The following is a 14,179-nucleotide window of genomic DNA, read 5'->3' as shown; positions in this document are numbered from 1 at the left end:
TTGCTGCAATATGAAAGCCACTTCCTCTGACATAAGGTCCACTGCCAAGTGTGGCTATTGCCACATCCTCTGATAAAGAGTTCATGATGGCTAGGTTGGTTGGGGTGGTCAGGATTCCAGAAGCTCACACTTAAAAAGGGGTAAGTGGAGCGGTCAGACGACCAAGCGTAAACGTACAGGAGGATCTCCGCGGATTCGTCATCCCCCACCCCGATTCTCTGCCTTGGGGTTCCCCTTCTACCGAGTTCCGCTGCTTCCTTTCACCTTCAGACCCCGGACGCACTGCAGGATCAAACCTTGCTCACCCCCAAGCCTCCAGGGGGCGAGGTCACCGAATCCCACGTCACATGAGTGAAGACGCGCGCGGGTGCCAGCAGACTCCCGGAAGGTTCAGAGGCAGCGACCAGTGCCTAGAGCTCTCCCACCCCTGCCCCGCCCCTCGCTCCGGCAGTCGGGACCCTCCCTCGCAACCGCACCGACCTCGGCTGGTCCCGTCCCGCCCCTAGCTCCGCCACGGCCCCGCCCACCTAGACTCCGCCTCTGGCTCCGCCCTCGTCCCGCCCCTCGCGGCCGCGCTTACTCTGCGGCGGACTGCTACACCGCCAGAGCCGGCAAGCGGGTGGCTGTCGTTGCTGCTCGTCCTCGTCTTCCCGCGTCACCGCTGCCGCCATGCCCGGAGGTCTCCTTCTCGGGGACGAGGCTCCCAACTTCGAGGCCAATACTACCATCGGCCGCATCCGTTTCCATGACTATCTGGGAGACTCGTAAGTGGCCACCTCGTAGCCTGCCGTCGGGTTACGCCCGACCGCGGAGGCGCCTTCCCTATTTCTTCTCCCTTCGGTCCTCCTTCCCGCTCAGCCTCCATCCAGCTCGCCGCCCGCCTCCTCCCCGCACCGGTTCCTGCACGTGCCTCTGGCCGAGTGGCCTCTGCCGGGCGTCGGCCGAGCGCTGCTGGGGGCCGGCCCCCGGATCCGCTCCTGCTGGCGGCCCCCCTCGTGGCTGAGCGAGCTCCGCGGCGGGAAAGGGGGAGGGGAACGAAATTGGGTTCCCGCAGGTCCGGGAACCCGAGGCGGATGGAGGCCTGGTTGCCTATCGCACTCGGTTTAGGAAGCGGTGCCAAGGAGCGCGCTCAGGCCGAGGCCCGGCGGGGGCAAGGGCCGGGCGTCATCAGCGGTCACGTCCCGGGATTCGTGCCCAGGGTCGCACCTCCCTCCCTCCTTCCGTTCTGGAATTTGCTCCCGGGGGAAGGTGGGTGTTAAAGGCCACGGTCTGAGGACACTCCTGCTGGCTGAAGGTCCGGAACAGCCCAGCGCTTTATCTGAAGTCCCGCTCGCTGCAGTGGCGTTTGCAGGCTTCTCGACACAAAACGTAAATTTAAAACCACCAGCTCCCAAATAACTGGCTAAAAGACTAGTTGTCCAGAGCCTCCTGCAGTGGCTGGGCCATGATTTGATAACAGCTCTGGAAGGAACCAAGAACACTCTGTCTGTAGGTGTGTCCTTCATTCCAGAACTTGCAACACTGTGCGGGGGAGGGCTTTCTGAGGTTGCTGCGTTGCAGTGGCGCGTTTTTGCCTTCCCGCCGCGGCAGGCTCTTGGGGAGCCAGCACTCGTGTACCTCCCGGCTTTGGAGACTCTTTTGTTTCCCAGTGTGTGCCCCTCACCGCTTCCTGTCCCCTGCTGCCCTGCTTCCCGCACGTGGCCTTGCTGGTGATAGCCAGATCAGGCCTGGCAGTACCATTACGACTAGGAGTAAATCGGTGTTCCCTGTTTTTAAATTTTATAGTTCCTGAATCAGCAAGCTTTCGAGTTGATTAGTTTTAACCTGAAAACATCCCAGAGATGTGTCATTATAATATTATGTTTCTGGAGTTCCCGCAGCCCCACCACACTGGTTTTCCTTTTTTTTTTTTTTTTTCTTTTTTTTAAATTATTGAAGGATAATTGGCACACAGTGTTTCATTAGTTTCAGGTGTATAACAAAATAATTAGACAATTTGGTATATTACTCTGCGCTCATCACAGTGAGTGTAGTGACCGTCTGTCACCATGCATTACGATGTTACTGACTCTATTCCCCAAGCTGTACTTTCCTGCAAAGTACTAACTTTGTTAGGACAAAGTAATAACTGCAAGTTTGTACCTCTTAATTCCCTTCATCTATTTCCCCCATCCCCCCCACCCCCTCCGGCAGTCACTGGTTCTTTATTTATGAGTCTGTTGCTGGCTTTTTGTGTGTGTGTCGGTTTTGCACTGTGAGGTGGTACGGCTTCACAATTCCTCCATGATTTGTATACTTTTTATTCACAGCATCCAAGTATAGGTGTGTATAGACAGAGGGAAGTTTATGAGATTAATTAGTAACTCGGTGGGGCTATGCAGAGAATCTTGGAGAGATTCTTACATTTTAGGCCTACACATCGCCTTAAAAATCCCTTAAGTCCATTGTCCAGCCTCTGATTATGGGAAAAGCTAAGCTTTGTGAAAGACAGGACTAGGCTAGAAAAAAAGATGAGAAATGGAACATTCAGACCTTAAATGTAGGAGGAGTCCTCAGATATATAGAATGTGTCCAATCTCGTAATCTAGGTATTACTGTTCTCTCAAAAGTCCATGCGATTTTCAGGATATATGTTTCTTCCTATTCCCATCTATAGCCTTCACCCCCGTACAGCAAAATCTTACTGGAACTCTCAGATTGTATAGATTAAAGATAAATAATAACATACTGTGCCAATAATTATAAATACTGCAACTGTTTAAACTAACCCTACTTTTTGGGTTTCTTCTTCTTGTTGTTTATTGGCCCCTGGATCTATCTTGATTTCATTGAAAGTGGTACCTTCTCGGGGAGCCACCAGGAGGAAGATGAGAAAAACACCTGCATCTATAAACAAGTAATATTACAAGGGCTGCCTTGGATCAGGCATGATCCCTCCCTTACCCGCAAAAGAAGTTTGAGCTCTTTATATAATTACAACAGAAGGATTTTGCCTAATACAGTTTTTCTCGACTCCATTCTGTGGATGATCTCAGTTCAGATGGTACTTTTTGATCCAGGTGGGGTTTTTTGGAGGAAAAAAAATAATTTCAAACATTACAGGTATCTGCCCTACCTCTGACAATTGGAAACAACTAAGGGGGTTGGGTGCTGCATTTGGTGAATTTTATCACTACTTTTGTATGTATGTAGTAGAAGCAGCTGCTTCACAGTACATTTTTACCAAACAAAGCGTGTTCTCCTGGTATTTTCTGGAGGTGAGTGGGGACCCTTCCTTTAAAGGATGAAACCTTTTGTCTTTTGGAAATGGGATAATGTAATTGAACTACTCTTACTCTTAAGAGCACAGTAAGGAGACTTGGAGGGGAAGACAGGCTGTAATAAGACAGTCTCGAGAGTTATCCTATTTGGCAAACTGGAGTGTGGCTTCTGAGGGGGCAGGATGTGAAGTGGCTTAAACTCAGTTCCTTAGCATGATTCAGCAAAAACCTTCTCGACACAATGGAAAGTGGTATGTCTAACACTTAGAATTTCATCAGCCATTAACAACACAGGAAGAAATGACCTCTTCATTTTTCTTTAACTTTTTTTTTAAAGATTTTATTTATTTATTTGACAGAGACAGACACAGGGAGAGAGGGAACACAAGCAGGGGGAGTGGGAGAGGGAGAAGCAGGCTCCGCTCCAAGCAGGGAACCGGATATGGGACTCGATCCCAGGACTCTGGGATTATGACCGGAACCGAAGGCAGAGGCCCAACGACTGAGCCACCCAGGCGCCCCACCTGTTTATTTTTTTCTCAACTCCTGGAGACTTTCTCTTGAGTCCCATCTGACACTTAAGCCGATCCTTTTCTGCAGAATCTAAGACCTAGATTTTACCCATGCCTAGATTATTTTCAAAAGATGTATATCCCTCTTACTGCCCTTTATGGAAAAGTAAACCTACCGCAGTCCTCCAGAATCTTAAAAATACTACCTCTCTCTTCCCAGTCTTGGCATAGGGCCGTCTATCCTTTTTGTGGGAAGACTTTTCCTCTCCTGAAGCCTTGGGAGTCCAAGTGGCAGATGTAGGTGGGAAGGAGGAGGTACCCTTGTCTGCTTTTGTTCTCTGTGCTTCAGGAAACTTGGCGAACTTTTGAGAGGTCAGCTTGACATCTAGGCTATGTTTAGTAATCTAGTAGTTTAGGATCCCGGTTTAACGTCAGCAAGGCTTGTGGAAAACCGAGTGTTAAATTTTCCTTTCCAGTCAGAGGAATAGTTCTGGTTGCAGAGGAGAGGGAAAGTGTAGTCCAAAAGTTCTTGGTGACTGTTAGCTTGAAATGTGCTTACAATCCAGACAGAGTTTTACTTTAGCTAATGATGATTATTCAGATAGTAGGATTTACCCAAGAATCTGTGGTTGTGAAAATCTGTTGTAGGCTCTCAGCGTTTTGCCCACTTGGTCTAAAACAAGAAGAAGAAACTGCCAACAGAGACAGGCAAAACTATTTTGTCAGGGTGCAGAGTTCGGGTGTCCTGTTTGGCAGGCTGGGTCAGTAAAGTCGACTTAACAAAAGTTTTTATATGCATTCACTATAAAGAAGCCAAGTGTCCACTTTAATTTTACATATAAATAGGGGATAGAAGCCTATTTATTTCAGATTACATAACCTGCTTATTAATTGCAATCAGGGATTGGTTTGGATTGGGGCACATTGGGACGTCCATTGTTGAAGCTGAATGTCAGGGTCTCCGTGCCTAGGCAAAAAAACAGAAGTGAGTAAGTGGGCGGGGAGGTGGGGAGTTACTTCAGTAAGTTTGTTGGTATGAGTAGCACAGATTTTACGAGCTGAAAAGAGTCAGGGTGGCCCTGTAGTTTATTAAAGGAGGCGACACCCTTAAATTAGAGTCTTTTAAGGCATATATCATGTGGAATTTCATATCTTTGGTTGAATTGGGCTTTAACATGGGCTATTCTGGAAGTAAGAAAATCAAAGCATTCCTCAACAAAAATCTAAAAGTAATTGTCCTCATAAGTGCATTCCTTTAAAAAAGAAAGTCATTTTTGACCTAGGATTTGTGATCTTCTCCAGTAAGTTGTGACTTCTTTTTCCTTTCTTTCAGATGGGGCATTCTCTTCTCCCACCCTCGGGATTTTACCCCCGTGTGTACCACGGAGCTTGGCAGAGCTGCAAAGCTGGCACCAGAATTTGCCAAGAAGAACGTTAAGATGATAGCCCTTTCAGTAGACAGTGTTGAAGACCATCTTGCCTGGAGCAAGGTATAGTACCAATTGGCATGTGCTTTGAAATTAAAGATCAAGTTAAAAATCATATAGAGTAGCTTGGTTTGTTTTTGTTTTGTTTTAATTTTTAATTTAAATTCACTTTAGTTAACATATAGTATATTAGTTTCAGAGGTAGAGTTCAGTGATTCATCAGTTGCATAGAACACCCAGTGCCCATTACAACATGCCCTCCTTAATGCCCGTCACCTGAGTTGCCCATCCCCCCACCCCCTCCCCTCTAGCAACCCCCAGTTTGTTCCCTATAGTTAAGAGACTCTTACAGTTTGCCTCCCTCTCTGTTTTTATCTTACTTTATTTTTTCCTTCTCTTCCCCTATGTTCCTGTTTTGTTTCTTAAATTCCACTTACGAGTGAAGTCATATGGTATTTATCTTTCTCTGACTGACATGTTTCACTTAGCATAGTATCTTTTAGTTCCATCCACATTGTTGCAAATGGTAAGATTTCATTCTTTTTGATGGCTGAGTAATAGTCCTGTGTGTGTGTGTGTGTGTGTGTGTGTGTGTGTGTGTGTGCGCGCGCGCGCCTGTACTACATCTGTCATCCGCCAGTGGACATCTAGGCTCTTTCCATATTTTCCTTGTTGTAGACATTGTTGCTATAAACACTGGGATGCACATGCCCCTTTGGATCATTATTTTTATATCCTTTGGGTAAATACCCAGTAGTGCAATTGCTGGGTCACAAGGTAGTCCTGTTTTTAACTTTTTGAGGAATCTGCATACGGTTTCCCAAAGTGGCTGCACCAGTTTACATTCCCACCAACAGTGTAGGCGGGTTCCCCCTTCTCCGCATCCTCACCAACACCTGTTGTTTCCTGAGATGTTAATACTCTAAGTATCTTGGTTTTTTGAGGTAAAGGTACAAGTGATCTTAGATTCACTGATTTTTTTTTTTAAGACTTTATTTATTGCAGGGGGGGGTGGGGCACTGAGAACATGGAGAGTGAGAGGAAGAAGCAGACCCCCAGCTGAGCAGAGAGCCCCATGCGGGGCTCAATCCAGGATCCTGAGATTATAACCTGAGCCGTAAGCAGACGCTTAACTGACTGAGCCACCCAGGCGCCCCTCAGATTAACTGATAATCTGAAAGTCTGATTTAGACCACACTGTGACCTCTGCCTTTGCTAAATGCAATGCTTGGTTCTTAGCCCTGCTCTTTCTTGGCCTGCTAGGAGCCTTTAACCCAGTGATCACTATATTCTGAAACATTTTCCTCTCTTGGCTTCCAGACACCACATCTGTAGCTGTTCTGCTTATTCTCAGACTGAGCTCCATCTCTCAACTCCTAATTTATGCTGAAGTTTCCCTGGACACATTTCATGGATGTCTTCTCTTTTTATCTACACCTTTCCCGTTGGTGAAGTCATCCACTCACCTCTAAATGCTGTAATTCCCAAATTTCCATCTGTAGTTAGACTCTGCTGGCTTTCATACCGATACAACCCGTGGCAACTCAGCCTCTTCCCTGGGATGTCCCGTCATCTCATACCTAGTATGTCTAACACGGGGTTCTTTTTTCTTAATCCAAGGTCTTACTCATCTTAGAAAACAGACACTGTGTTTTCATAGTTGCTCAGGTCAAAAAGCCAGGCATCATCCTTAATGCCTCTGATTTTTCCATACCTGTGTCCGAGTTATCAGTAAATTCATCTCCTCCACCTTAAAATTATCCTTAATCCTATTTTGAAGACTCTCTACCCAGGTTGTGGCTTACCCTCACGTCCTTCTGGTCTTGACTCATTAAAGCCTCCCATGGCCTCATTATCTAAGATTATAACTCTTCTCCACACTCCCTAGCCCCCTCTGATTGATTTTCTCCTTAGCACTTGTCACCATCTAAAAGAAAATGCTCTGCACATTGCTGGTTTCGTTTGTTCATTTGTCCGCACCCAGCGGAGTAGAGGCTCGGCCAGGCAGGCTCCCGTTCTGTGCACTGCTAAACCGTGCTTGATGCCTGGTACATCCTAGGTGGTTGGTCCGTACATGTAGAATGTAGGAACTGAAGGAATTGCCTGCTTGCAGCAAAGGATGTACTTGGCCAATAAATGTGGTGATCTAGGCTGAACTGAAGAACATTATGATGGCTTCGCTCTGATGTGCCACTGAATAATGCTGATAGGTCAGCTCAGAGGGATGGACCATGTACCATGCACTGTGCCAAGCACTTCACTGTACAACTGAATAAAAGATGTCCCGACTTGGGAGTTGGCCACCTGGGGCTGCATCCCTTGGCCATTTTATGCTCATTGATTCTCGGTGTCTGAGAGGAAAAGAACCATATGCAGGAGAAAAGAGAAGCACATTGCTCTTTCTCAGGGTGGAATTCCTTCTCATTCCTTACTTCTGGCTGTGAATAGCAGCTGTCTTTCTACAGCGATCTCACGGGCTGTTTCTCATTTGTTTCCAGGAGCAGCCCTGGAGGTATGTGGTTCGTGCCCTCGTGTTTGCCACTGAGAATACCTTTTCCTCCCACAGAGCTGGAGGGACTTGCTCAGGATTGTCCTGCTGTAAAATGATGGCAGTGGCCCGTAGGAACCTCACACCGATGCTGTTGTGATGCTAGGTGCTAGAGGGCAGGCATTAGCCCGATTTAGGATAGAACAGAGGCAAAGTATGTGGTTCATTGGTGCTCATGGATGTCACGGAATACTCATTGGGCAAGCGGCAGTGTTGACAATTGATGGTATAGTGATAGTTAAATTGAGAGATCACTAAAGGAAGGGCTTATTGCCTCTTGTATAACATCTCTTAAAGCATTTTGGCTGGTGAGCTTCTGCTGTAGAATTTTCCCAATTGGGATTGCATTCAATAGGAGACACGTCCCAACTGTCAAAAACAGTGACGTTCAGCTAATTAAAGAGGGAACTTCACGGTGCCTCTCGCACGAATCCATATGGATCATTTTTTAGATGTGATGACTTGGTAGGGAGCCAGTGACAAGAAAAGGGAAGCTAATGGGGCGCGCCTGGGTGGCTGAGTGGGTTAAGCCTCTGCCTTCGGCCCAGGTCATGATCTCAGGGTCCTGGGATCGAGCCCCCGAATCGGGCTCTCTGCTCAGCAGGGAGCCTGCTTCCCCCTCTCTCTGCCTGCCTCTCTGCCTACTTGTGATCTCTCTCTCAAATAAATAAATAAAATTAAAAAAAAAAAAAGGAAAAGGGAAGCTAAGATAGTAAATAAGATAATTAAATAAGATAATAAAACTAAGGAACATGTCAAAAAGTGTTGCTACCATTTTCAGAGTTCATCTGTATGACTCTTAACCCTGTCGCGTCTCCATGGAGAAATCAAAGAGTCTGTGACTACCATGACTTCTATCCACTTCACTTTCAAGGTCGCACATAATACACAAACCTCATTCTAACTTTAAATCCTCTTTTCTGCTTCTTCCTAAAACTGCCCAGCTAAGGGACTTGCTCTCTTCTCAATTCTTTATGCTCAGACTTGCCTGCATGTCTCATTAATACTATTCCTCTTAACCTGTGAAAAGCTCATCCATCCTCCGAGGCCCGGGGTCAGAGTCTTTCCTGAAGTCTCAGCCAGCTCAGCAGACCTGTAAATGGGGACATTAGGATACTCAGCATTCACAATCTGCCATGTACCCGTCATAGCCCTGCATTTGCTGTGACTTTGTAGGAGAGTCATCTGAACCAGAGTAAACATTTCTTTGAAGGCAGGAACTGTGTCTTACTCGTCCACACTGCCGGCCCCACTTTGAGTGCCATATGGACACTTGATCAAATAATGAGGCTAGATTTTTTTTTTCCCCCAAAGGCTTTTAGGGACCGGAAAAGTAGAAGTGAATGAGTGCAGTTAACTAAGGGAAGAGAACAGCGTAGGGAGGAGCGTACATTATTGTCTTTCAGTTCAGACCTGAAATGCCTTGTTTCTGTGTGGATGTTTCTGCCTTTTTCACCCATAAAAATTTTACCTGTTATTTGTCCTTAAAGTATATATACTCAGCTCTATTCTTGGGTTTGCTTTGTGGTTTTTTTTTTTCCCCCCCATTTCTTAATAATCTGCCTTCCAGTAGTGTTGCGTCTGGGTCGGGGTACTTAGCAGGCAGGGACCAGATCTATAGAATTATCTGTGCATGTGGCATTATTTCTAGAACTGATGGATTTGGGACACCTGGGTGGCTCGGTGGGTTAAGCCTCTGCCTTCGGCTCAGGTCATGATCTCAGGGTCCTGGGATTGAGCCCCGCATCAGGCTCTCTGCTCAGCAGGGAGCCTGCTTCTCCCTCTTTCTCTCTGCCTACCTCTCCACCTCCTTGTGATCTCTGTCAAATAAAGAAAATCTTAAAAAAAAAAAAAGAACTGATGGACTTAATGAACCCCTTATTTCGGATGGTGTTTACTTATTGGGAATCTGGTGGTGCTTTGGATTGGGATCTAACTCCACAGTATTCGACTCTGCTGCTTTCTTTCTTGCTGCTTCAAACAGTAAAAGCATGCCAATTTTTAAGAGGACTGGCCATGAAAAGGGTCTACAGTTATAACCTAAGTACTGTACCGCACTGTTCTTTCTGTCAGTGACTGATTGGGATAAGGGGTGTTCATTCATTCATTTTCTTACTCAAATTGCTTATAGAGTAAATTACAATTGTGATCCTCTTCCCTATCTTGCAAGATATAGCTGTTAACTGATCGAATTCAGAAGATGTGCTTGGTTTAGATTTCTTTTTCCTCTCTCACCTGCATTTCAGGATATCAATGCTTACAATGGTCAGGAGCCCACAGAAACATTACCTTTCCCCATCATTGATGATAAGAATCGGGACCTTGCCATCCTGTTAGGCATGCTGGACCCGGCGGAGAAGGACGAAAAGGGCATGCCTGTGACAGCACGTGTGGTGAGTGTAGAAATCCACTGTGGAGTCCTCACGACTGGCCAGGCTCTTCGTCTGATTGAGTGCTTGCACCAGCTCCAGGAAATAGGGGAATATCTCTGATTGCAAAATAAATTAGCGGCAATCTCACGGAGCATCTGTACTGCTAATGCAAAGTAAAATTTTCAGTTAAATTTTAAAGTTGCTGAATTTGACAGCTTTTGGAAATCTGCGTAAAATAAGTAGTTCTCCTAAGATGTCATCTAGAAGTGGGGAATCTTTTCTCCAGCTCTCCTGACAGCCCTCTCCAAAGTGGTGGACTATCCCCTTTCCCATAAGGCAGTTCTGGCTTAGAATTTCTACTTGTTCTGTCCTTACCCACTAGAGAACAAACTTAGTCCCTCAGCTGCAAAACTGTACAACTACTTAAGGACGAGGATCAACTCCCATTAGTATATTTTAGGATAATCATCCCCAGTTAACATAGTACCTTCCCAGGGCCTTTCTGGATTCAATTTGAGTATCAGGTGTTCTTACTGAGACAGCCAGAGCCAATAGAATGCCCTTCTAAGTTTAGAAAAATAACATGGAGGGGGCCACCTCGATGGCTCAGTCGGTAGAGCATGTAACTCTTGATCTTGGGGTTGTGAGTTCGAGCCCCATGTTGGGTGCAGAGATTAAAAATAAAGAATAAAAAATAAATCTTAAAAAAAAAAAGAAAAAAACCACGGAGAATAAAGTTCTCTAAACACCAGCCACCTAGATTAACAGTTTGCTGTATCCTTCTAGATGTTCTGGGACGGGGCGGGTAGAGGGTTGTTCTATTTGTTTTTTAAACACCCTTGAACATTTCTAATGACTGATGAACTTTCAGAGAGGCTGTAATATCAAAAACACTTAAAGAATTCCTCTATTTATGCATTTGTGTGCTTTGCAGGTGTTTATTTTTGGTCCTGACAAGAAACTGAAGCTGTCCATCCTCTACCCAGCAACAACCGGCAGGAACTTTGATGAGATTCTCAGAGTAATTACCTCTCTCCAGCTAACGGCGGAAAAGAGGGTTGCCACCCCGGTTGATTGGAAGGTAAAGATGTTAAAAGGGCAGGTGCTCATGCTGTCTGTAAGGTCCTACAGGCTGATCTCTCAGTGGCTGTCTTCAGGGTCATTGTTACCTGGGGATCTTTTTCTGACATGCACACACACTGGCTGGAGTTCTCAGGGCTGAGTTTCCAATTTGTCGTGAGGCCATTCTCAAAATCTTTGACACTTTATATAAAGTGCACACTCCCTACGTTGGCTTCCTAACTTCTAGATCATTTGATCAATTGGTCAGAATGATGCCTTTTAAAATAAGAGAATTTTTTTTAAAAACCTTTAACTCTTCCCCAAATTAGCAAAATGATGGCAGAATATTTATAGCTAGACTTAGATTGGCCACTTCAGACATGGCTCTAAAACAGTGGTATATTAATGTCACGGAGCATTTCATTTCTTTTAAGCTTCATTCGGTCTTTTAAACTCATGTAGAATTCTCGGTATCTTGTTCATAAATTTTTAATTTCTAGGATTTCTGCAAAAGGTAGGACAGGGATATCCCAAGGGTAATTTCATGTAGCTACATTTTTTTTTTTTTTTAAATACGCTAACCTGAATACCAGGTTGTGTTTTGTTATTCCTGACAGGCAAATCACTTAAACTCTGTATATCCATCCACCGAACATGTGTTTACTGAGCCGGGGCAGTGGGCACTGGGATACAGCAGCAAACAGTATAGATCGAAATGTAAATAGAAGTCCCTCCCCTCCTAGAGCTCACACTCCAGTGGGTGGAGACAAACAGTAAGCAAGTCTCCTGTGAGTTAGGTGACAATGAGTGTGGCAGAGTCATCAAGCAGAGGTGGCCAGAATGGGAATGCAGGAGTGGGAAGGTTGGTTTTATAACTGGCTGTCAAGGAAGGCCTTTCTCTGAAGGGACCTTTGGGAAAGACACAAAACAAGGGACCAAGTCACACGTATTTATGAGAGAAGAGCACAGCTGGCGGCAGGAACAGCTGGAAAGCAAGCTTGGTGGGTTCAAGGAACAGAAGAAAAGCCAGCGTGCCTGGGAGAGGAGGAGCAGGAAGTGGGGTGAGGAGCCGGGCATGAGAGCAGGGCAGGAATCATTGACACAGGGCGGCAATGAGGACTTAGAGTTAACCTTTTTTAAAGTGTGATGCCAGGCCATCACTGGGTTTAAAGTAAGACTACTACTTGTTAACATAGGGAAATAGTTCCCTCACAAAAATGTCACCCTGTGCAAACAAAATTCCTCAGAGGGGAGAGAGTAACCAATACCGAGGTCTGCCCAGGAGCACCTGTAGCTACGTTCTGAAGTCAGCTCTTGCCTTTAAGGTTCCCTCTAAGATCGGATTTCACCATTTCTCCATGTCTTTGAACAGGACGGAGACAGCGTGATGGTTCTTCCAACCATCCCTGAAGATGAAGCCAAAAAAATCTTCCCTAAAGGAGTCTTCACCAAAGAGCTCCCCTCGGGCAAGAAGTACCTTCGCTACACGCCCCAGCCGTAGTCTCCAGCCGAGGTCTCCGGGGAGCTGGTGCTGGAGCTGTTGGCTTAGCTTAATGAGCCCGATGATGCCGGCTGCCAATCATGTTCTCCTACAACTCTTCATAAAAACATCCTGGTGTGATCACAGCCAAGGTCTTTAGGTTGCTCTACTACTGGCTTATTAAATGAAAATGGCACTAAAAATTTCTCGGGATCCTTTACTCTGTGCCTTCACCAGCATTCAACTCCGTTCGTGTACCTTAGCGTGCTCCTCCGCTGACTCTCTTTGAAACACGGTCTGTAGGAGAGGCTCGGATCTCTACGGGATTTGGGATCAGTGAGGTAGTGTTGAGAAAGCCTGCTTTGCTCCATCATAGAATGACTCTCTGTTTTTCAGCTCTTCTGATCAAACCCAGAACTTGAGGTTCAGAGTCCTCTGTGATGAGCGTGTGTACAACCCCTTAACTGAGCGTACCCAGATGTATCTTCACTGTTGAGTGTTTGGATCACAGCAGGGGCAGAGAACCTTTCATTTCTCTACTTTTTCAGGAGATAACAAGTGGGATTAACAGGGGAAGGATCTTTTAAGTACTTTGCTATAAAGAAAACGTTTCGGTAAATTTCTGTCAAAAGAGAAAGGCGGCTTGGCTGCGGGGGAGGTGTAATCTGGTGCCCTGTGCCTTTCGTGCAGAGTATTTCCGTCTGTCAGTCTGCGCTTCGCTGATGGACGCCAGCAAGGGCACACCTCGGGAAGAGGAGAAGATGATGGCAAATGTTTTATTCTAGAACACTTCTTGCAGTGGGGCGGGTGGGGCTGTTTTCTGACTCTTGCCTTTTGGGAATCAGCAAATAAATTCTTTATTAAAACTGGAGTAGAGGATTCTGTCGTCACGTCTTGAAGCACTAGTTTAGACTCTGTCCTGCAGGGCAGAGGTCTGCTTGCCTGAATGGGCATTGGTACTTTTTCTCCAAAGACAGATCCATAAAATGTCATACAATGAAAGTCCAAGAGCAACGGATGAACAAGGATTTCACAACTCTTGGACCACTTTGCTCCTTCCTCTCGGTTCCCTTGGGTCCTTGAGTTTGTGACTCCCACTGTGAAGAGCGCTTAATTGGATTACTAGGCTTAATCTTGAGAATAGGACGACTGTGCTCTTCTGGAAAGGATACTAACTACTAACTAACTACCCTGAGCTCATGGTCTCTCAGACTTTCATTAGACCGTGCTAAATAGGTCGTGGGTTTGGAGGTCATCTCTCGCCTGTAGCCCTTTATATTTTTATTGAGTTTGATAATATAAAAGGTGATGCCTGGTGCCAGGTCATTCAGTTTTTAGTTTCCTTGAATTCTCCACGTGTAAAATTCTAGTGATACCAGGAAGGTTAAGAATGGAGTGAAAATTCCCAAGTTACCCAATATCCTGAAGAATGCCGTCTAAAAGACCAGAAGACTGGTTTTCCTGCTTTTGCCTCTTCAAGTAATAGTATGTTTTGCCAGTTAAAATTCATCTTAAGGT

At 45.8% G+C, this 14,179-nt stretch overlaps 1 protein-coding gene across 1 annotated transcript; it reads left to right on the top strand.

Moving 5' to 3' along the window:
* Positions 1 to 559: 559 nt before the first annotated feature.
* Positions 560 to 13,532, top strand: PRDX6 (peroxiredoxin 6). Its single transcript, XM_047704990.1, has 5 exons — positions 560 to 764; positions 5,106 to 5,262; positions 9,994 to 10,140; positions 11,054 to 11,200; positions 12,554 to 13,532. Exons 1-5 carry the CDS (start codon positions 670 to 672, stop codon positions 12,680 to 12,682), a joined length of 675 nt encoding a protein of 224 aa, XP_047560946.1. The 5' UTR covers positions 560 to 669; the 3' UTR covers positions 12,683 to 13,532.
* The last annotated feature ends 647 nt before the right edge of the window (positions 13,533 to 14,179 follow it).

The sequence above is a fragment of the Lutra lutra genome, chromosome 15, assembly GCF_902655055.1.
Source record: "Lutra lutra chromosome 15, mLutLut1.2, whole genome shotgun sequence".
Taxonomy (NCBI): Eukaryota; Metazoa; Chordata; class Mammalia; order Carnivora; family Mustelidae; genus Lutra; species Lutra lutra.
Note: the sequence above shows the minus strand (reverse complement) of the source record. Positions and strands in the feature narration are given on the sequence as shown.

What these genes read in the sequence shown, in the direction of transcription:
- PRDX6 (XM_047704990.1), top strand. Translation starts at nt 670, where the DNA reads ATGCCCGGAGGTCTCCTTCTCGGGGACGAGGCTCCCAACTTCGAGGCC. An exon ending in CATGACTATCTGGGAGACTC is followed by an intron (nt 765 to 5,105) that starts GTAAGTGGCCAC and finishes CCTTTCTTTCAG; the next exon opens with ATGGGGCATTCTCTTCTCCC. An exon ending in ACCATCTTGCCTGGAGCAAG is followed by an intron (nt 5,263 to 9,993) that starts GTATAGTACCAA and finishes CCTGCATTTCAG; the next exon opens with GATATCAATGCTTACAATGG.